This window comes from Anarhichas minor, unplaced genomic scaffold, assembly GCF_050575085.1.
Source record: "Anarhichas minor isolate MPS153535 unplaced genomic scaffold, ASM5057508v1 ptg000042l, whole genome shotgun sequence".
Lineage (NCBI taxonomy): Eukaryota > Metazoa > Chordata > Actinopteri > Perciformes > Anarhichadidae > Anarhichas > Anarhichas minor.
The window spans coordinates 3,323,619-3,347,974 of NW_027466488.1; the positions used below are offsets into that span (position 1 = coordinate 3,323,619).

Consider the following 24,356-nt stretch of genomic DNA (forward strand, 5'->3'; position numbering starts at 1 on the left):
TTAAGAGTTATCCAAGTTTATTAATATTATTTTTTTTAAACTAATATAAATCCCACAGAATATGATCCTGGTGCCTTTTAAGTCAATGAATGCATGGATACCTGCTTTAAGTACTGCATTTCAACACTCCATTCAAAATATCTTTTTTTTTTTTTCCTTTTTTAATATTCATCAGAGTGGAAATACATGGCCTCAGTCATATTCACTACTATTCTCCTGCCTTTTTCTCTCTTGTGCAAGTCTATGCGAGTAAGTTAATCAACAGTATTAGTGTTTTTCTTTCAGCAGCAGCCAAAAAGGACGCTGCTGCTCAACTACAGAGAGACAAAAGGGAGGGTGGATAAAATGGTTTGAAGTGCTAGAACAAGCAGTAAATATTTATCCCAAAATGAGCCACACACACACACACACACACACACACACACACACACACACACACACACACACACACACACACGAACTTAAAGTCAACACCACTGCCGGTATCAAATTGACCAAATGATCCCAGGTTGCAGGCTCATGTGAAATGTCTTGCACACATGTAGACCTGAGATCATCTTACAGAAAGCTAGTTAATCGTCACAGGCCCGTCTGCAGGGAGGACCTAACCCTAACCCCCCCCAACAAAATGAAGAAAAGATTCACAGCCGGTCCCAACAATCGCTCGGTTTAGAAAGAACAGTCAAGAGAGGGATGTGACATTCTTTTTCTTGTTCTCAAAAATACAGATGACGGTGATAACGGTGTTTATGTCAAATGAAGGTGCTGGAGGGAGGTGTGTAATCGTAGCAAAGCATGTGCATATTCTGGGACGTGAGGTGAACATTGGAGTTTATTTCCACTCTAGAAATACTGGGTGTGCACTAATACAGCAGCTGATCTGTTAACATATTTCCCTAGGTAGGAATGTCTTGATTTACTTAAAAAACATCTTTCACTAACAATCCACATCTTCTAAACAAACTAATCAATACAATGATTGGTAAAATGAATCCTGCAATGTGTTTTTTTTTCCTTTTTTACTGGAAGGCGACATTCTAGTAGAGCAAGGCATTAGGTTTACAGAAATGCATCTTTACTAGAGCAGCTATCCTCACCTGCGAGTTGTTAGGCTGTAATAAGCCAACGTTATATGTGCAAAGAAATGCATTGCAAGGAAACATGCAGAAAAACAAAAGAAAAGAATGACACTTGAGGAAACAATCAAAAGCTACATGAAAGCTTTATAAATACAATAAAATCTTAAACCCTTGATGGAAAATTCTAGCTGTTGTAGTAATATGTGATAGCCGGCACTCTGGGCGCGATGCTTTTTTGTCAGGTGTTCTATTTAATTTTCTCGTAGTAGAGCTGCGCAGGTCATTCATGCCATCTTTGGTTGACTGCAGTACTGAAGAGAAAATTAATATGATCTCAAAATAAATTTTCAACAAAACGGGTGGTTAGAAAAAAAAAACAGCATCAACTCTCAGCAGACAGCTGCGCCTCAATGTCCACTCTGCAGATGGGGCACTTCTTATTGGTGAGGAGCCACTGATCCACACACAGCTGATGGAAAAGGTGCATACATGGTAGGCGTCTGGAGGGGAAACACAAGAGGCAAAAGCAACAATGACTTGAGGCTACTAACAAATACTGCCTGTGGAGCCAGAGCTTGTTTTTCTGTGCCATAGAGCTCCATTGTTGTCCAGAAACTGTTTGAAACATCTGTGAGCACCATCATTACAGCGTGTGACATGTTTCATTCATTATCATGACGATGACGGGCCTTGTCCTGCTGCTGTAAATGCTCATAGAGCACCACATCAATGGCGGAAAATAGTCCCCCAATAAATACACTATTTGCTCATTTTGGAGCAACATTTGTCACAAACCTATACCAAAGAAACAATATATTATCTGTTTCTTTATTAGGGACAAATGGGCTTGGGTCATTTCATGGGATTTGTAGTCTATAAAATATCTCCAACTTGATCCTTTTAAAAATATGTCTCAAGCCTGAGTCTCAAATATCTGAGTTCTTTATAGAAAACTTAAATAAGCATGTTTCTTCTTCAGAGACTGCTGCCCTCTGATCTTTCTTCAGTCTTTGCACTTTTAACAAGTAACAACAAATCTGAAAAAAAAACACACCTACAAATTTGTGTGTTTTACCGAAACGACCACTTAAGAATAAAAGTAATATGATGTATTATAGTTTGGAAATGTATACTCAATCATTGGAATGCTACAAGTGATGACTGAATAATTTATTTAATTTTAAAAAAGCAGATAAACACGTGACACTCATCACTTCCTTTCATACCAACAGAGGGCAGAAAAGAGTGCCAAGAGGCAGTTCCATGGGGCCGGTAATATTAAGGCACTCTAGGGTTTTTTGTTGATTACTACACCTTTGGGTTTAAAAGAATAACAAGAATAACAATCTCCAGAGACGGTGGCAGAATGGAGCAACTACACCTGCCATCCCACATGTCCCGCCCCTCAAAGCGTAATTGAACACACTCAAAACACAAGCACCCAGGCGGGGAGCTACTCACCTGACGTCCTCCCCCTCCTCCAGTATTGACAGACAGATGGTGCATTTTTCTTCTGTGTCTTCATCTGCCCCCTCATCCTCGTCTTGCTTAATAAGCAGCTTTCTCTGTTTGTGAGAAACATTTGGAAACATGACTTTTGATACGAAGCGTCGATCGGTCACATATGGTTAACAATCCTATTAATCCACTCTCAGTTTAACACATTACACTGCTCAACTTAAACACTGTGGTGACATAACAAGTACGTATTAGGTTAGAATAAAGATATAGTGCCTATAAAGAGGTAACTGTGTAGAACAAACATTTTGAAAAAAATACAAATTCCTTTGGGGACAGAGAGAATGGTCATTTTGTCATGAAAACAAACACTTTCTATCTGTTGTGTCTGTGCTAAACAAATACAAATTATCCAAATCAAAGCTATTCTAGAGTCGAATTCCCTGGCCCCCAAGACTAACACTAACATCTACTGTACATGAGAGCAGAGACATGTTTCCAAATTGATTTGTTCATTATTTCTCACCGATTCTGGGGTTGCGAGCATATTTTTCCCAATAGATGCCCAAGCTTCAGGGGTTAACTCTTGGTCAATGTCTCTCTCCAACACCTTCTGTATTGGGTGGCAGGGTGTTAGATTGCTTGTTTAGATACATTTGGAAACCTCTATGGAAACTGTTCCTCAACAATGTCTTCACGGCTGCAATCTAAAACACACTACAGTATTTTTGTTTAAACATCAAGACGTTTGCAATGAGCACAAAAGACCACTGCGCACTCTGTCCCAGAATAAACTGTAACAGACGAGCACAACTATATACAGTATCTGCAAAATCCAATACACAACATATACATAGCTACACACACACACACACTCATTACGCCTCACCTTCTTGTACTTGTGTGGGTAAGTGCACCTCTCTATGGTTCCCTGAGAGGCTCCTCGGTTCACAGTCCCCAATCTTTCCTCTAAATGCAGCAGGTCCTGAATGGATGCAGTACAAACAAACCGCGATGAGAATGATGGACAGATGGACAGATGCACATTTTGGCTCTTTTGGATAATTCCTCTTACGGTGCATGAAACGGCAGCACACCGGAGCAGACTGGTTTCCTCATTGGTGCTTTTTTCTGACTAAAGGTTGGCTTTTCATTCAATCATTTTCCAGATTTAGGGGTTGAACCCTGTGACTCAGTGAGTTAGACTTGTTTATAAAATGTTTAGAGTTCAGTATCTTTCTCAGGGAAACATTCAACACGACATTAACTTCACCCAGTGATGGAGACCGTGACATGTGGTTGAGTGCTTTGGAAAAAAGAAACTAGTAAGTGGACGTTGAGTTAAGAGTTTGTCAAGATGTTAAATGTTGTCTTTGTATGCACTTCCACTATATCATTATATCCTGCTTTTCCCTGTGACAGCTGAGGACTGCTTATTTTGAATACAAATAATCAAATGTGTACTCTTATTACTGTTATGTGTTCTCTTTGTAACCGTATGAACATATTGATCAGCCATGCGGTGTTGAGTCAGGCAATTATAACGTTAATATTGATGATGGCAGTGATGAATGAAATGGGAATTCAGTTATTTTAAATCGTCAGAGTTGTGTCGGGACTGATTCAAACACATTTAAAGGAATAAATAAATGAAAGCAGTCCTCACCTCATAGGTTCTTCCAAAGCCAGTCATTCTAGATGAGATGTACCGAATGTGCGGGTAGGTCACTTCAGATATGCCGGTGTGCTGTGAGGGACAACAGAAAAACATGCAGAATTATCTCAGCATGTCTCTCTCATAACTGAACGCTTTAAATGCTTCTTGACTCAGAGGGCTCATTTTTCATGTCAGAATTTCACAGACTTTTATTTACTCTTATGCTTCTGGTTCAATATAACGCATGTCATTAGTGGCTGAGCCATTTGACTTCCAGCTATGCTGTAGTATTGTATTTAAGTAACTGGCATTATCTCAGAGAATAACATTGAACCTGCATTTAATAGAGTTCACTCCACCACATCGTTATATCATCATCTTTTAAGCTGCTATGGTGAACTTGTTAGTAAAGAGTTTCTTATTTAAACACCCAGCAGTTACGGAGCAACATTAGCATTCATTTGGAGTCGTGTTTCTGACCACCTGATGAATTTACTGCCCAATACTCTCCTTTTAACTCTTTAGAGGGAAGTGTATGACTCTTTAGCGGCTAAATGCTCCACTATGATCACCAGCTAGTCGGGTCTGTCTGCCGTTTGGTGCCGAGCAGTTAGTGTACATTGACGCCAACAGTGAAGCTGAGAGCTGAACGATGAGCTGAAACTCACTATAAAGCCGAGGAGAGCTGCAGATTTGAATACTAACTCTTTGTAGGTTCATTGTTATGAACATCTGATACATTGTTACAATAGAAATATAGATCATAGCCGCTTTAAGTTAAACTACCCTGTGTACGTGGCAGTGGCAGTTCAAAAATTGTATTTGAGTTTTAACAAGATTTCTTTTCTTTTAAAATGCATTAGAAGAGCCTATGGAAGTGTTCACATGGCAAATATGCAATGATGAAGGTCATAGATGTATACAAATTAAAACTAATGAACTCTGCAGAGACTGTTCATCAAAATTCAATTGCATATGCTTTTGGTTCCATATTTCCACGCCCTCATTTTGAGCATGCATGCTGTGATGAACTGCGGACGTGCTCAAAGCATTTGGAAAACAGCAAACTGACTTAATGTGCACTTGCATCGATGCTACAGTGAAGAACGGACTGTGGAAGACAACCAACGTTGGTATATCTGAGGGTGACCAAGTAAAAAAAAAGCAATAACATCAGGAAACTGTCGACTACATTTGCACAGGATCTGTCTCGAGGCTTGTGGATTTGTTGAGTGTGCACTTGAAATGCCTGATGAGCTACTATTAATTGCTACTGCATTATTCATGTGGTTAAGCAAACCATCCTTGAAATAACTGACGTTATAAATAAGAGGGCCAACACCATTAATCTAAGCCAGACTTTATATAAAAGTGATTCTTTCTCATTTATGCTAATGTATGCATTTGTGCCAAGGGTTTGTCTCACCATGAAGGGGATGGGGAAGTGGTGCAGTCTGGGGGGAGGGTGGTAGTGGGGCAGGTGGGAGTGCAGGTGCCCTGAAGGGTACGGTGCCACAGTCACTCCAGCCTCGATGCCAAGCTCCCTGTTGACAAACGCATTAGTCATCGCTACGTCAAAACTGTGGTCGATCTAAACATAAAACCAAGGAACCATAGAGTCACATTCAAAATGTGCAATATATGATTAGCTGCCGTTAAACTAACACGAGCCATCTGCCAGACCTCGATTGCCCGATACTGACCATGCTGTTCTCTGCTCAGGCTGGCGAGGGTGGGAAGACATAGTTTGTGGCACATGGATGTGGTGTCCATGGCCGTAGTTGGGGTGCATTCTGTGGGGGTGTGGAGGCGGACGCTCATGTGCTCGTCTGCAGGGACAGCAAAGTACAGGGTCACGATAATATGAATACTCAGGATGAGAAAAAAAAAAAAAACCCAGCTGGGTGATGGCGGTACTCACGTTGGGTGCTGCATCATCCTGCGCCTCTGGACCTCCATCCTCTGCAGTATCTCGTGCTGATGGAGTCTCTGCACCGAGGCCCCCAGCGCCGGCATATGGTGCGGCAGGGTCTGGTGGTCCGTAGGCAGGTGCTGGGCCAGTGGGGCATTTGAACTAGAGAGGTGGTGGGTAGACAGAGGCGGGGGAGGGGCAGGGGGCACGGCGTGGCCTGCAGGGTGGGATGGCAGTGGCGGATGAAAGGTGACAGTGTGGGGGATAACGTATTCGCCTTGTGGGGGGGGCTGAGGTGTAAGTTGGGGGTTCCCATGGGAATGAGGACAGGCGGAGGAGGGCTGATGATGCAGTGAGCGTGCTAGAGAGCCATCTGGGTTTGAGGAAAGAGAAAAAACAACATTTTTAAACACAAACGGATAAGATACTTATGAGATATTTTTCTTATTGTAAACAAATCCCATGGAAAGACCAAATCAAACAACAATGCACGAGTCTCTCTGTGGCTCTCAGCCCCAAGTCCATTCATTCTCACTGAAGGCACGAATGTATACTTTCAGTATAAAAATGCATTTATGAGTATTCACGGCAGCAGGAAGGTGCATACGGCGTTGACTCGAAATACTCAGCATGGGCGACATTCATTGTGATCAACAAACATGTCAGCTAGTCCAAACAATGTGGCTCATTGATGTATGATGGATCTCCAGCTCCCTCTTTTTGTCTTTGGCTGAGCGTGATGTTTTCAACGGCGCTCTACAGCACGGAGGACTAAGCTACATCAGGCTACACAAATACATGCCAAAAGGATCAATTTACTTTTTGGTGATTGTCATTTTGTGGGATTTTTTACCATTAATGTAGAACGTCAACAAGCTTATCCCTAATACACCTCGGCTCATCGTGGTAAAGATGATGCCTTTGTAGCATTTTATGCTGTTGTTGTTGTTGACGCAAACCTTCTCTGTTCTCTGGCAAAGACAGAAGTTCACTAATGTGAGTCATCCACTTAATGAATATTCATTTGTTCTATTGTTGTAGCTCTTCTTGGTGCAGACTTCCTTGCTACTTGTCCAAGCAGCAGTACAATGCGGAGGAGAGGCGAGCATGAGCACCAGCAGCAACTAACCGTCTTACTACTTCCCCACCAGAGAGCCTCGTCACACAGCTTCACTCTCCACACTGAGCCGAGTAGAACGATCAATTAACTACTTCTGCCTGGTGCAGTTCCCACAGCACTTGGCACATTAACCACCAGGCTCTGTTAATTACTATTAGCATTAGGTTTTAGAAGTGCAGCTGTCTTCCAATTTTCGCAAGCACTGTGGCACTGGCACTGCAAATAAGTGGATTCTTCAAATGCAGAAGCACACATGAAAGTCCAACTGAAATTAAATTGCATTTGTCTGCGACAGCATATCTTATATCGCTTATATACATTTCTCCCTTTTTGGTTTCTGATTTTCTTTTTATTTCATTTCATGATTGCTCCCCTAGTTTTGCATTAATTCAATGGAATACCCGTTTAAGTAGATGGAGACCTTATTTCTAAACAGCCAATCAAATGTTTCATAAAGCAGTAACTTCAACTTTCTGGAGGTCACATTGAGCCAGATACCACTTATTAAAAACATTATTTTTGACCAGAAAAGGGGATGACTAAATCTGATAAAGTCTGATTTTGGACTTTAAAAATTCTGCTCTGAAACATCGAGACCATTAAATCAGAGGCGCGTGTCCTGTTTTCTGTCCTGCATGCGCTAATATACTCACAGGAGGGGTGCATGTAATGTCTGCAGGGCTGGGGCTGTGTTTGTGGCTGGGGTTGAGCCACCATGGAGGCACTGAATGATTCCACCACAGCTGGCTGGCTGGGACCAGGGGTGGCCTGGGACACGAACGCAGGAGGCCGTGAGGTGGAGCCCGGGCAGCACGGGTCAAAGGCTGAGGTGCTGCCATGGAAACTAGCCCCGTTGTTCCCACCGCTCCGAACACCGCTGTTGCTCAGGTCCACCGGCAGAGTTTGCTGTGGAAGAAAGGTGGAGGAGACGTTATAGAAAGAAGAGGGATGAACTTCTCCTGTGGAATGCTGAATGAGTCACGCTCTAGTCATGTACGGTATCGTGTACGGTGAAGTAGTCTTTTCTGTGCTGCATTTTTCCCTCCAAGTAAAACAATATATATTAATATAGGAGAAACCTTTGTGTGTTGTGTTGCCCTCAGTCTCCTGCTAAATGCCCTTTCAAGATAAAGAGTGCATCTTCATTAGCGACAAGTTCTTAACTAATTGAGGGGAGGATGATGACGTGGAGCTTTGACAAAGATAGCGAAGTTTTAAGACCATTTTAGACACTTTAATACTTAAAACGTGACCGTCTGACCTCAATCAAACATTAGTCATACTTTTAATGAGACACAACGAACTTCTTCAATCACTACTCGTCATAGATTCATTTTGTGCCGTACTTCTTAATCTTCTTTAATATTTGCTTCAAAAGCTAAATAAATTCACAACAACCCAGAGTGAGACAACAAGGCTGATCTGATTTTTAGATTATGTTTTGTAGAGAGAGAGAGAGAGAGAGAGAGAGAGAGAGAGAGAGAGAGAGAGAGAGAGAGAGAGAGAGGAGAGAGAGAGAGAGAGAGAGAGAGAGAGAGAGAGAGAGAGAGAGAGAGAGAGAGAGAGAGAGAGAGAGAGAGAGAGAGAGAGAGAGAGAGAGAGAGAGAGAGAGAGAGAGAGAGAGAGAGAGAGAGAGAGAGAGAGAGAGAGAGAGAGAGAGAGAGAGAGAGAGAGAGAGAGAGAGAGAGAGAGAGAGAGAGAGAGAGAGAGGCGGTTATGAATCAATGTGGGACATTGAGCCGATATGGTATACACCTTTTTGACCGATATTATGACATTCAGCAACACCCTGAGGGATATTCTCTTCATCAGGACGTGCCTGTCCAAGCTCACCGTTACGCAATGTTAGCTGTTTAGAGGCTGCTGACCACAGCATGTTGTTACTGAATGCGGCATGGGCGTACCTGGTCATGGTAGTGGGCTGTGTTGCTGCTACTACTACTGTTGCTGCTGCTGCTGACCCCAGCACAGGATGCGGGCAGAGCACTGGGTCGTTCCACGGGGCAGCTCGGCTCTTGAAAAGGCAGGGTGCCCGGGGGCTGTGGAGCTGGGTGATGGACGTGGTGGATGAAGTGGTGAGCGTTGCTGTGGCCGTGACCGTGGCCGTGCTGAGGTCCACCGGTCTGCTGAGAGGACGACACTTGCAAGCAGCTTGAATGGGAGTGGCTCAGCGACAGGTGACCAGGGGAGGGCCCTCCACACGGGGAGTGCTGCTGGCAGCAGGATGGCAGTCTGGGCATGGCCGTGCCTGCGTTTTCTCCTGCTGTGCCTGACAAACCTGGTCTGCTGTCGTCTGATGAGAGTAAAAGGTAAAGGAGGAAACAGCAGGTTAGAAGAAGAAAAATAAAGATGACCTATGGCAACATGCGACTACACAATATAGACCACTTCACGCTTTGATGTACAAACATTACGGATAATATCAACAGCTGAAAGGAAGTCATTTTGGACCCCAACTGCCTCAGAGCAAAAGAGTTGAAATGGTCTCCAGCAGCTAGTTTCAACATGCCATGTCCTGTCTTACCGTCTGCGGCTGTGCGAGCAGAGACGCTTGGCCTCTGCGTGTGCATACTTTCAGGTATTGAGCCTGGGCAGCTAGTGGAAGGGCCTGGGGCATCATGGAGCTCTGAGGTAGAGGCATGATGGGAAGATGATGAAGAGGATGACCTGATTGTTTGAGGGTGAATGCTGCCAGAGGTTGTTGGCACAACTGTGAGATCTGTGGGGGGGGAAAAAAGGCAGATGATGATTTAGAAAAGGAGGATTAATGTGCATTAATTGTACTACAGGTATTACTTCACCAGAGTCAATGCATTTAAAAAGGAGTCATACAAGAGCACACAACTCGAGAGGGGTCTGTATCCGATTTTGTGCGTTTTGTTTTCCAAATCCTCCGACTATTCATGTAATTTATTCATTTATTTAACTTAATAAAGGTTAACAAAGCCTTATTGATTCAATATAACACCATGTAGATGTACCAATTGATATTTGTAGATTAAAAAAAGCATGATTTTCGCAATTCATGAGACAACCTCAAATCCAACTCGACACTTGGAATAAAAACCCTCCACAGCGTGAACTGTAGCATGTGTGTACTTGTAGAGAAGAGCAGGAGAACAGCAAGCCTCATTAGCATTCCAGTGTGTGCACTACATCTGTTTTTCATATTCACAATTTAATTTCCCCCCTTTGTCCTATGAAATGCAAATACTCTTAATACTCACTGCTCTACCATTTACTGTCTGTCGTGTGCGTGGGCTGATACAGAAAGTCACACAAATGCCTTCGGCTACGAAGTAAACCCCTTTTATAGGGATTCAAGTAAAAGAGGGTTAATGTAGAACAACAAACTCTTAATTCTTATCGCTGAGTGGTTAATTCATGAACATGAGAGTTAATAGTGAAAGCATAACAACAAGTTATCAAGATCAAAAATATAAGTTTTGCCAACTGTTATTGTTAGCAGTTTTGTAAAACTAGAGCTGATGATTTCTCCATCTCTGGCACATATTTAGATAGAGATCAATAGATACTTTATGTATTGCTCATGTCACAGCAGCAGCAAGTGAACGAAACCACACTGAAAGTAGTGTAAAGATCAAAAACACATCATAAGAGGAAAAACTAATAAAGCATGCCCATTAAACATGTGCATGCGTATAATGTGTAAAGTACAGTAAGCTGTGCAAAACGGATGTAGTAGATATCTACAATGTTCAGATGTATTGCACTTTTCCAGAGTTGGAGTGGTGATGAATTAAAAAAGAGAAACCTGAAGAAACTTTGTGGCATTAAAGTTGTGACAGTGCTTTTCTTCACCGTGTCATGAATTTGACTGTATGAATTCAAAGCTATTATCACAGATCACTTGAGAAGTCGAAGGCCGCCACATATTTGCAGCAGAAGACAGCAAAATATAAAAGGCGTCACTGCTAGCAGACGACTTGAAACGATGCGTAGCTCTCATTTCATCAAACACAGTTAAAAAGTATGTGGATGAAGGATTTCCCCCTATTTTTATTCTTACCATCTTCATCGACAGTGAGATCTACCACCTCCCCAGCATTCTGACGCAGCGGTTGGATGACGGTGGAGAGTCGGTGACGTCCACGTGGCTCCTGGAGTCGATTCTGGGAGCAGCTATTAGACCAAATCCTGCCAAGACCGGCGGCCAGTGAGCGTGACCTGTGGACATACAGACATAAAAACAACAACTATTACAGCCAACTGCAGTAGAAGAACCAGGAATATTCTCAAGTATTTCTCAGACTCTCAAGCTCATTTCCAGGACAGCGGTGTGCTTTGACAAAAGCCCGCCGGTGCAAAGGTAAGCAAAGACGCAACAGCGGGCAATTCTGACAAAAGCATTTGGCTCTGGTCGTAATACCCAGTGAGCACATTAGTGAAGGAAATAAAACCTTTCTTCATGGCAGACATCTTGACATAGCAGGAAAAGCATTGATGCAACTACTTCCATTAACAACGTCTCCAATCTAATTGGGTATGTTGGTATAATTCCAGTGTCCTAGCTCTGGCACACATATAGGTGGAATTATTTACATCCATGTTATAAATGTCAGAAACTACAGATAGCGTGTGTCTGGACTGCCATCATGAAGCTCTGTCTCCACATCCATCTAAATATCAGCATTGTTAGTTTTCCCTGTATCTCTGGAATGCTCTGTACCTCTCCTGCCCTGCCTTGGGCCTTTCCTTTTTTCTTGTCCTTTTAATTTTCTCTCTCAAAGGCTCCCATCACTCTACCCCTTGCTCTCTGAGACTGGAGTGAGAGCCCAGGGAATAGCCGCATTTCCCCCCACAGTGCCGTAAAGCCAGGTGATCAGAGGGAGGAGGGATGAGCCTGAGGGACAAGGGACTATTTGTGAGTGCCGTAAAGCCGGATACCATGGAGCTCTGTGGCTTGGGGAGTTCACTGTTGTTCCCCGAGAGCGTTGCACAGGAGCAGAGGGACTATGCTGTACACCGAGTGCCAAAAGCACTGCCTTGTTAACCACAGTCTTCATCGGAGCTACGGAGCTTTTGGTTTGTCAAACTAATACATAGACTAGCTCGGTGACTCTTGATTAAGCCATAGAAACATAACAAATGATCAAGTAATTCAATAAATTGTTATTGCCTGTGTTTGCACATACAGGTCAGGTGAATTGGAAACTTTAAACTGGCTCTTGGTGTCAATATATAAATAGTGTTACGTGTCTCTCTTTGCGTTTCTCTGGCCTCCCCCCACCGGATACAGGCTACATACCACCGTACAGGAAGAAGTGGGTACAAGGACTAGATGGATGGGAACTATGCACTTGATAAAGTTTGCAATTAAAAAACTGAAAACAATGAATTGTATCAAGACTTTTGGCGCTGCTTTTATGAAGCTAAGTATTAGCAAAACTGACAGACGTTGTTTTTTATGATTTTCTATTTCAAAAGTATCTCAAAAACTTCAATAACTGGAATTATGGAACAAACAGTTGGTGTGTTGTTGCTGGTGATCAAAATGTGAGCGCATGAGTTCAAAGACTTTAATATTATACTGTATAAAAAGTGTAAATCATGCATTAATAGTAATGTAATGGATTGGTTAAATTATTGATCTATTCCTCTTTATGCTGAAAGAGTTTGGCTATGATCACATTTCTCTGATGTGTTGAACACAGGAAATGCCTTTCTCACTGCTGTTTGTGATAAGGGGGGATTCCCATCAGCTTATACTGTCTGCTTACAATGCAATTTCCTGCGAGACATGCGCCGCACAATGCAAGTGGAATAGAGAAGGAGGAAGCTTATTAACTTTCATATTTCACAACTCGCTAAAGCAACCTCGTGCCCATACGCATGCAAACACACACACACACAGCAAGTAGGGTGGTATGCAGAGAGGGGCACATGGTGGTTGTGTTGGTGGTTAATTGGCCCGGCTCCTCAGCTCTGGGTTGATCCCAGGGAGCAGGACGAGCCACTAGGGAGGGGTTCCTAATTAAGTAGACCTGGGATTATTTTGTAAATATCTGTTTACCACCACGATCTCCTGAGGGTAGGGGGGGTGAAGCCAGGAGGAAAACAATACATTGTAAACATGAACACTATGGGAATGGGTGGCTTGGTTGTGCCAAACCAAGGTGATGTGAGCCACAAGCCCCAGGGAGCAGAGGAGGGCTGCAGTAACAGAGCAAACTACTGGTGTGGGAGGTAGAAGGAATAACACGGTGTACTAGTGGTAAACAATTTGGGATTTAAACTTTGCACTGATTAACAGATCAAGTTTGTCTTCACAATTAAGGGTACGAGGGCTTTACTTTCTAACTCTCGGCACCAACAGAGAACTGATGTTTATCACTTATGTTAAAACAAAGAAAATGTATCATTGTAATTACAGAGCTGCCTTGTAAGCCCTTTACATTTTGCTTGAGCACATCTTCATCAACACAAGAAAAATATACATACAATAACCATAACATACCTTTTATAAATAGATATAAAATAAATGAGGCTATACATGTCATAAAGGTCAAAAGAAAATGTGTAGACCTAAAGCTGTGAACTGAAATCTGTCGAATCTCCAGGTTGAGTGGAATCAGTTTTTTTAGGTTGATGGGATACGTTTGGGGATCCATCATTCAATGGAAGTGACTTTAACACCAGTTTCTTTGAAGCCACATCATCACTTTTCTATAGATGGAAAGCTCTACTCTGGAATCCTGATGGCAGTAAGTGTTGTACTCACAGAAAGTCTAATGGCATTCAAAAGGTTTCCTGTCCTGATATGCAGAATCATTTTTTTCATATCCATATCAGCTACATAATCCTTGTTTATTGTAACTCACTGCGTTTTGGGTAAAACCACAGCCAAACACGCCCCACAGTGCATTGTTAAAACACTTGATTGTTCTCATAATGCACTGCTTTGCAAGTGAGCGAACTGTGAGGCGACACAAACAAACAACGTACAGCCAGCAGAAACATATCCACACAGACAGCACGTCACTGAGCAACGTGAGAGGAGCAGCTTTGGGTTAAAAATGGTTGTTTTGCCCTAATTTCATAATATCATTTTGCTCCATGTCCGTAACGCGCAGCTGTTGGTTGAGAACTGTATTTGAACATTCTGTACAATCTGGGGATGAAGAGAGGAGACTGTCCACAACAAGTTACAGGCAGACACTCCTCTGTCCACAAACATGACAGATAATACCACTACACACCCAACGGAACAGCAAAGGAAATGAGAGAATGTTCTTTATCAACGTAGGTCTGCTTGAGGCGATGAACGCAATTGTGCAGCTGTTTTATAAATCGGACAACATACACTCAGTTACTAACGGAGTCCAACACAACAGTCCTCCATAAAAGTTCAAATGTTCAGTTTTTGTTGAAGCTCAGCGTTATGATAGTGTTGGGGGATGTAGTCCGTGGTGTTGTTGAACTGTATCGTATGACCGTAAAGTTGAACTTCTCTGAAAAAGTTTCAACAAAAACTGATTATTCTAATTCTCATGGAGGTCGGTGAATATCATACTTGACTTGGTATTTCCACATGGACTAAATGAAATAAGTTGCATCGGGGGGAACCAATCCACCAAACAATAAAAATAATTTAATTATCATCAAAATACTATAACAAAAAAGAAGCCAGAGCCATGATACAGAATGTGTGAGTATGTGTGCATGTGTGCACATGTAGTGTTCCTATATTGACAAACACATTCACATTCACATTCACAAATTGGACCACAGGCGGCGTCAACAAAGCTTTCATTGCTCATTCTGTTGGCCTTTGGTTCCCCGCCCTCCTGCTCGCTGCTGCCCATCCCCCCCTTCAGGAAAGCTCATCCCTGCATTCTCTCTAGGGATCCAAGACATCTTTGACAGTCGGGAAAACAGGAAGATTAGATAAGCCGTAGCATTCCAAGCTTGGCGCAATCACCTCTGGCCAGGGAACTATTTTTCTAAATATTACTAATACATTAGTATAAAGTAGAGTGGAAGGAAAGAGACTGAGGGATACAGATAGAGGGTAACACAGAGGCAGGAGACAGGTTGTCATTTTATGAGAATTGGGGAATAAGATTGAGGTTAAGTGAAATGTGGTGGGCTGCAGAGAATGGCAGTGGGAGATATCTAATGTATCGCTCTCACACTGTAAATATCTAGCAGTTCTCTGAGAAACAGTGCGCTGTGTTTCAATTCTTACATTGTCCACTTATTAATCCTTCTTTAAGCTTCATTAACTATCCATTTGAAACAAGTCCACGCCGGCTAGGGAGGTCTATGTGACGATATGGTAGCCGTGATGTGGGTTAGGTTATACGGTCTGTTCTGGTATAGAATGTGTTTGAAGTTACTCACCGATAGTGATCGATGAACGTTGTGCTCTGTGCTGATCTTGTGGTCAGAGATATTCCAGTGAGCAAGTAGCTCGTCAGACATTTTCCTCTTCAAGCTCTCATATCGTGGAATTAATTATGCACGCATCACTGCCATTACCGGTGAAAAACCTCATACCACTGTGTGTGTGTGTGTGTGTGTGTGTGTGTGTGTGTGTACCCAATTCCCATTAAAGGAGCTTGAAGAGCATCTGAAAACACTTTACGTATTCTATCCCAAAAATTATACAAACCAAATTTGTTTCACTTCCTGTGGCACTTAGTGTCAATTAACAAGTAATAAACTAATACTGGCAACATATTGTTTTAATATGAAATATAACTAAATGACCCTTCAACCTGCTCAAAGTGACATTGTTTGCTCCTACCTCTCAAGCTGTTCCCTGGCTAATTTATTTACAGAAGCAGTTTGCTCTATTTGTGGCATTTCTAGAAAGAATGAAAGAACATGGGCACCGAGCGTGATGTGGTTACGTTGCTGTATAAACAACAAGGTATGCAACCTACCCTCTCTGGGCAATGTAAGCTATGGGATTCATGAGCAGAGCACCGGAGTACACTGCAACCCACCCACTCAGCGCTTTCATCCTGAGAACCATAAGCTCCTTTCACACATGCACTGCAACCCTGAACTTATCGAGACATTACCCACTGGAGCTGCATGTGAGAACGCAAATGTCCGAATCAGTCGGACCACGTATTAAACGTTCTTTCCACTGCCAGCTCCCGAGGTCAAAGTCAGTGTAATGTCGGTGTGAATAGAGCCGGTCATTTTCTGGAGAATTCACGGTGAACGAGTTGATGACGGAACAATACAAACATCCAAGAGGGATGAAGAGAGGTCATTTAAATTAATGTCTGAGAAGAAAACGCCAAACTCGTCAGACAGATTCAGAGAACGGCAGGAGAAGTTACAAACCGGCCGGTGTTTTTGCATCAAGACCTGCCACCCCTCACCTCAACCAAACGGAGTATTTCCAGTAGGTGAGAACACATCTGGCAGGGACAATCTCCTGTTGTTTGCTATATGTGTGAAAGGGAAACTCTGGACCTGATTCTCCGGATTCATAGCCCTTTGCCTTATGGGGCAGTTGAGCTGATAAATGAACAGAAGCACATTTATGAAGGGTCCTACCTGAAACCGTCTCCGACTGTGACGATCTCCACCTCACTGTCTGTCGAGGTGACGTTGATCTCCTCGCTTGCAGGTACAACAGGCGCTGGAGCTGGAGTGGCCTCAATCACCACAACATCCTCATCCAGGGCACCTGAGCACACGAGATGAATTTAGAACAGACACACAACATACAATATGACAAAGAAAGCATCCAACTACAATTAAAACAGAAAATACAAACTCGATCAAAAACTACTACGACTACTCTTCATTGGATTATGACACTTTACTTCTATTAATGTGGAATTAAACGATATCATGTCATCAAATAAACGAACAAACAACAAGTATAGACATTTAAGTCTGTGCATGCTGTCGTCTACTCTCATACAGCAGAGACATGTACTCTCAGTGCTCTCCTTCTTTTTAGTCTAAATCAAAGAATGTGGTTCAAGTGGCCAGATAGCATTTCTCCACTTTCATCATGCTAACAGCAGTATCTTCAGGCTCAACAGTTTAACAGGAGAAATGTAGGTCATCAGTGCTCAACTCTATTTGCACTGGGATTGGCTTTTTTTTTTCCTTCACCGCTCCCAAATCTGCGCTGTGATTGGTTCACTGTGCACTAGATCTCACTTTATCTCTGCCTGGGCGAAATACCATGAGAGCCCCCTCAGGTGTGTTCACTGTGTGTAGACGGTCGCAATAGGAGATCAGAAAGAAGAGATATGAGGGTAGTCATCTTCTCAGTGGAGATAATTATAGTTGTTTTGACATTTTAGTTTGAAATTACTACAATTTTCATAGAACGAGCACTCAGTGAAAACGTATACATCTTGACACAAATGTTGACTTAATGAAGATCTCATGTCAATATTTCATCTCCAGAGGTCCCGCATGTCTATTCATGCCACCCACATCGCACACAAGGAGCCGAGTGCATCAAAGGCGCTGCTCAAAGCAAGCTAAAGCAAAGTAAACTAATCAAATGCATCATTCTCCTCAGCCTTCGCAATGGAGCCGCTGCCAAGACCATTGCAGGACAACGAGGGCGTTGCCTCACCAAATAGATGTGTTGCATTATTTTCTATATCTGAACGCACAGCTTAATCTACGGGCTCACTTTAGGGTTTAAGCCCAGACATAGATCCCCCCCCCCCCCCCCAGATCATACACAGCATATAGTAGCAGACAATACAGGTTTATTTACAGCTTACAGTCTCATGCTTGTTTCTAATTATTGTCACAATTTCTCCTCTATGACTCTGAAACCTTCAATGTAAATCTCCAACCGATGTTTTATGATAGATGTCATCTACAGTATGTATACATGCGTGTGTGTGTGCGGCTAACAAAGTAACTCGATTCTATGCTGCAGAAGAGTATACTTTGTTTTCGTGCACATCAGTAAGTGCCTTGCCATAATTCCCCAGTGTGACTTCTATTCCAATTGTCTCCTGAGAACTGCTGCTTAGCACCCTCTGCAAGACTCAGGTGAAGCCTTCATGAGGCTACACATACAACAACACCTTACTTACAGCGTGCAGAGAATTGTAAGCAACGTGTGCAGTGTTTGGTGAGGTAGAAGAAAAAAAGATACGTACTACTACTAGACCTAAGATGACCGTTTGTCAAACTCTGGAACAGAAATATCAGACGTCCATGAAACAACTCTCTGAAGTCCAACCAGCGACTTGATCAGTTTTTGGTAACAGGACAAGCAATATGCTTGAGACTGAAGAATCATACTTAACTGCTATTGGTGAAGCCAATCATTTAGTGTGACAAATCAGATTTGTGCAGTAGGATTTAAACTGCTACTTCACACAACTGCTGCAACACTGAACATCTAGAAGGCTTCTTCACCTGCCTCCATGCGTTCCCCTGCTGTAAACAAATGCCTTGTTTTCCCTGCGAGACCTGCTGTTTCTATGCAAAGCCTGTCACCAAACAGTGCCTGAGTTTTCTCCCACCGGCCTCCCACCAACAACTAACTTCCCATTCTCCCCGAGGGCCACAGCAGGAGAGACACTGCTGAGGCTAAATGGCTACCTGAGGGAAACAGTGAAGCAGGGTGAAAGTGGGGCTTTTTAAGGGATATCCCGACTTCTGTTCGTCTGTCTGTTCTGCACACTGGGCTGAGAATGAGAGCAGAAAGCTATGGTTTAGATTTAGGAGCTGTGTAAACTCGTTGCTCCAACAGGTAACAGAGGGCGACAGTTTCCATTACAGACTGCCAGGTGTGGGGCCATGAAAAGCAGAGGGGCGTAGCTATTCCTTTATCAGCTGAGCCATTACAAAGACATGCAGACTAAAGTCTTATGTATGTTGCTACATCCATCATGTTTAAGGGAAACTGAAGTCAAAAGCTATAATACGATTTCTTACATAGAGTATTTTTTACATAGACTTGGGACAATAGGTTGCCATGAGAAAGGCAAGAACTATTTGTGGGCATGTTGCCCCTCCAGGCAGCAAGGTGACTTCCCTTTCTCTGGTTGAGAGCCAGAATGGAATCACCTGGCACACAATGAGAACCTGTAGACTCTTGATTAAGCTTCAGTAAACACACATTGGGTGAGATTGCTTACCATTATCACCCTTCTGCTATAGCAAATTCATTTCTGATTGTTCAGTGAAGGGAACTTGACGTCTAGGGGTTTAAAAAGTTTGATAAATGACAATACATGTGTGTTATAGTATTTGAATTATGACACTAACAACCATTGTTGTTATGAAAAAGTCCAGCTGCTATCGCAAGTTGCACAACACGTGTCGACCTCTTCTCCGGCACAAGTCGTTTCTGTTCTGCTCTTCGGTGCATATTAATTCACATTGCATCAATGTTCTTCAATTAAAATGATAATTCATGCTGGATTGGCATTTTTTTTTCTGCAGCTTTAGAGATCCTGAAGACATAATTTATACCGTTACAACTCTGTTACCATTCTCCTGTTGATATTAAACCCACGTTATCTAATATAGACAGTTAAAAAAGGGACCCGATATGATGTAGAAGCCATGTAAAGTTTCTTATATTGACTGTTAATCAATCAAATTGATATATTAATACATTTAACTAAATCCAACACTACAAACATTGCATAGTCTGGCCTAGTATAGTCCACAGCTAACCCTCACGCTGCGATCGCACAGTATTATGCTACGGAAGCCTCAACTATTTTAACCATATGATACCATACCTCATGCTGTAAAACAAGATATGTTGGATAGAATACAGAGATTAAAATGCAACACAAAGAAACTAATGCACTAGAGTCGTGGTTACCTGTGGCTACAGTAGCACTGTTGGGCTGGCTGCTGGTGCTGCTGACATCGACATAGAGCTCGTCTTCTGCTTCAGTAGAAGTGGGGGAGGAAGAGTCACTACTCAGCTCCTCGCTAGAACTACTGGTGCTATGGAGTAGAGCATACTTCCTACGTGCGATCACTTCCCGTTTCTTCCTCTGCAGCAGTAGTCGCTCCTTTTGCTTCTGAGTCCGCTGACCCCCTCCCGGAGCCGTTTTCACAAAGCGCTTCCTATGTAGGGGCCGCCGGCTGCTCAGACACGGCCGCTTCAGCAGCACTGGCTCAGCTTCAGACCGCACCCACTTATGAGAGCGATTCCCCCGAGTTCGGCCCAGAACAGGGTGCAGGCCAACTCCGGCGGCTCCTCCCGTTGTCAGGGCAGGAGCCTTGTGTTGGCCCCCCGTCGCTCCAGCTTCCCCCTCCTCCTCTGAGCTGAGAGTGTCCGAGTCCCCGAATCGCAGGCTAGAGGAAGGGGAGGAAGCACAGTCACTAAAAGAGGACTCGTGATTATGTTCATCCTCACTGGGGTGCTGTAAAAGTTCTACCCTGGGACGCTGAGGGGCCAGTGAACTCTCACTGATGTGGCCCTCCTTCAGCGAGCAGTCCGACGGCCCTGCCTGTTGACCTTTTCTTTTTCTGCGCCCAGGGAGGGTCCGTTCCGAGTCTCTGTGTGTTTCTGTGTCCCTCAGGGGCCGATGCCTGGACTCACACAGGGTCTCAAATTCGCTGCCTGCCTTTCCAATCACCTCCATGTTGTTCGGGAAGCTCTTGGCGGCCTCCATGGGCTCTGGGTTCACCAGTGGCTCCTTCAGGTGCTCCTGTATGCTGGGGGCCTCTGACTGCACCTCACTCTTCATGGTGGCAGGTCCGTCCTCAAAGGGCAAACAGCAAGTGCACTCGCATCCGTTCCTAAGCGTCTATCGGCTGCATGTCACAAAACCTGAAGAATAAGGAAGAAAGGAAACGATTACGTGATCATGATGCAGCTTATGTGATAATTGTAGTTCTCCTTACGCTGTCTTCACTGAATTGTTCAACATCCGCCCTTTAGAAAACAATTTACAGCAGAGCATATCCAATGCTCAATCAAAATGTTGATTACAGATTATTTTCTAGTATTTCAATAATCAATCCACAGCACACAGACCTAAAAACAAACATTAATATGCCCACGACAGTACTTCAAGGTTTTCAATCCGGGGCAAAACATTCTGTCACTGACAGTCATTTGTTTGTTAGTACAAATGAAGACAGCGTGACCCCGTGGTTGCTGATTAAAGATGTAGTATGGCCGAGCCAATACTGATGTGTTTGCCTTCTTGTTGATTTCACACAACCCATCAATCACACAGAACTGAAACTGTGATCTCAAGAGAGGATATCCACCATCTTATGTTTCTTGACTCATGACTTTGGGAAATTTCTGTCTGTATTTGTGTGTGATTTCACCAACAAATAAATCCCAAGAGAAACAGACTCTTATGTGGCGGTGGAGGAGTTTTCACAGCGGTGTAAGGTCTCCCAGAGCATGCCGAATTCCAGCATTGCTGACATGTAGGCTACTTCCTCAATAGGTCTGGTAAGACGCCATGTGTATTTTGGCACATCGCTTACCACACCCTCTGTCAGCCAAAAGTCAGCTGTCAATAAACATGAAGGCTGTTTTTAATGCTATGAATACATTTTATATATTACTGATTTTAAGAAAACTGATAGTTTATAGGTATATACTCTTTGTCTGTTTCACATACATTGATGTAAAGTAGACTCTAGTAAGATTACTTTTTTGCAATATATCACATACCCAAGTATCACCGTTATCATGAGCAAGATATATTGTGATAATGCTACATGGTAGGAACAAGTTCAAGTGTTTTAATGGAGTGAAATAGGAAAGTTATTTTTTCCTGTTGTGTACACGGCTCAATACACCAAGGATTTGTAATAGTTCAGGCTTTATGAAGCTAATGCTAATCAATTAATGCTTTGATGTGACCCAATACAGCAGATCAGATGTGTATTTTTAGGCAATCACACACACACAAACACACAGTGTTCACATGGTTGCAAACAATAAATATAATTTAAAAACATTTAAAAGCAGAAACATTACATTTGATTGCTCCTACATGGAATGATCAACATGTTCAGGGACATATCGCTATTGCAGATGTGTGTTACTAATCACAAAGGATGTTGCACATCTGCAGTGATGTCCACTGATCAACTGTGTTTTAATAATGTTATGGACACTGCGAAGAGAAAACGCAGGCTTATGCACTATATTCACACCTGGCGATATCACCCACAGCCAACAAGCCAACAGCACTTCTTGATATGATGTAATCAGAAAACAAATTCATGGAGCTACTACTTCAGCAACTGATTTAGGAAAACATTGTCCTGACCCCATCTCTGTGGCCATCTGTGCAAGTGATGCAGCACAACTAAAGAAGATAAATGCATTGCTCGTCTCATCCACTGCTGAGACACTATTCACAACATTGAGATTTAAATGGTCTGTCAACATCCCTATGAGGTTGTATCTTCATCGAAATCAAACTTGCTATAAACAAAGCCTGAAAAACATGATAAAAATAAACACCCAACTACTGCATTGAGCCATTTAAAGGCATTGTATTCCACTGTAGGACAGTTGAGAGCAAAGTTAAGACTCATATAGACTTTTTAAGAAAACGCAGCTACAAAGACTTCTTTAGTGTTCCCATCTCTCTGTCAGAGTCTCAGTAAAAAATGTAACAACAACATTCCTGGTTTGCTGCAGGGCATTTGTACTGGCCTGCATTAGGTTGTACAGTTCATTATGTTCCTGCGTGGTGCGATGAATTAGATATTATGTTATAGACTGACGCTGTACCCAAGCAATGCACTTTCATCATTCATTCACAACTCATTTCATGATAATAATAATAACAATAATGTAGCTGGACCTGAAGCTGCAACTCCTGTGAAATGTGGCTGATGAGGGCGAGGATTCTTTAAAATAAGCCACAAACGCTCTTTGTGCTTTTATAAACAAAAGTGAGAGTCCTTCAGATGCCACAGAGAAAGCTGCGCAGTGACATGCATGAATTCAGGGGCCTCAGAGGACAGCCATGAAGAGGAGCAAAAAGAAAATCCCCCTGCACCAAGGCTGGATAACTCAAATGTCGAATAAAGAAGCCCATATCACACTAAATGATGCACACTGCTGATGCTATCAGGTGCACCAACCGCAGCTACTTGTAGCAGAACATGTATGGTGCACCAGAAATGGCAACAGTAAACCAAATTGAAGATGTACGACTGAGACAGGACTGCTGAGCTGCTGCTGATGCTAACGATACTAACGAACTACCAACCACCCCGACCAGGCAAGCAAAAAACACAGAGCTTCATAGATGAATATATCCTGACAGTATCGAGCCTGAACCGGAGGCTAAGCATAGTTTCTACAACGCTTAACAATTACAATAAGCTCAGCTGCTGTCTGTCTGTCTGTCTGTCTGAGCCACATATGCTGCTGGAGTGACTGGGGCCACACAGACTCGTGCTAAAAAGCCCTGAAATATGAATGTATAACGTTAGTGATTTATGTTTAGATTAGTACGATGACGAATCGAGGGGAAACAGAGTGGACAGCTAGCCGCCTAGCCTGACACACACACACAGTTAATCCAGACAGAAGACAACAAAGACAACACGTACCTGGGTCTAAGTCCTTTTTCAAACTGTGTCACCGTCCTTTCTGTAACATTTGAGGTTAAATCCTGTGGGGGAAATAATGACAAGACGTTGAAAACGAGCATTCATCGAAATGCTAATCCTAAATGCAACTAGGCAGGCCTACAAAGACATCGCGATCCGAGGACGTTAGTGGCTCAGATTGTGAAACTGACAACACAGTCCCGAGCTGAGCCGAGAAGCAAAACTCGAAGGCAATGGGCCCTGGATGGCTACGAGCTAAGCTAACGCGAAGGCTAGTCCCACTTCACTCAGCGAATACCCGATTAAACTGAGCCATTTCGACCCGCAAAGGAATCCTGTGGAATCTTAAAAGGTGGTACGGTCTCTCGATTGTGTTTTTGTTTGACAAGATAGAAATGTCTCACTATTCGCCCTCGACGAAGTTGCCATTCCTGCCTCTCGATGCATCCACTCTTGTTTACCCAGCAGGTCGTCTGTTCGCTGGCTTCGGCTCCAAAGAGTAGTTGTCCTGACCGCCGCACGGGGGCGCCAGATCGCGGCCAATCTTCAGCTACTTTACGACAGTTTGACTTAATCCCTTTTGCTTTTTGAAGA

General features: G+C 43.1%; 1 protein-coding gene across 2 annotated transcripts; it reads right to left on the reverse strand.

The window, feature by feature from the left end:
- Positions 1-24,300, reverse strand: rnf111 (ring finger protein 111). Of its 2 annotated transcripts, XM_076109958.1 has the most exons (16): positions 24,167-24,299; positions 23,763-23,824; positions 20,035-20,994; positions 16,764-16,896; positions 11,257-11,414; positions 9,751-9,945; positions 9,131-9,519; positions 7,880-8,132; positions 6,116-6,479; positions 5,898-6,023; positions 5,621-5,738; positions 4,204-4,284; positions 3,427-3,522; positions 3,064-3,150; positions 2,541-2,644; positions 1-1,579 (listed from the first exon to the last, which is right to left on the reverse strand). In XM_076109958.1, the coding sequence occupies exons 3-16, from the start codon at positions 20,909-20,911 to the stop codon at positions 1,462-1,464; spliced, it is 3,099 nt and encodes a 1,032-aa protein (XP_075966073.1). In that variant the 5' UTR covers positions 20,912-20,994; positions 23,763-23,824; positions 24,167-24,299; the 3' UTR covers positions 1-1,461. The 2 variants fall into 2 exon arrangements, with proteins under 2 accessions (XP_075966073.1, XP_075966074.1); XM_076109959.1 differs by lacking the exon at positions 3,064-3,150 and having other exon boundaries at positions 24,167-24,300.
- Between the last annotated feature and the right edge of the window lie 56 nt (positions 24,301-24,356).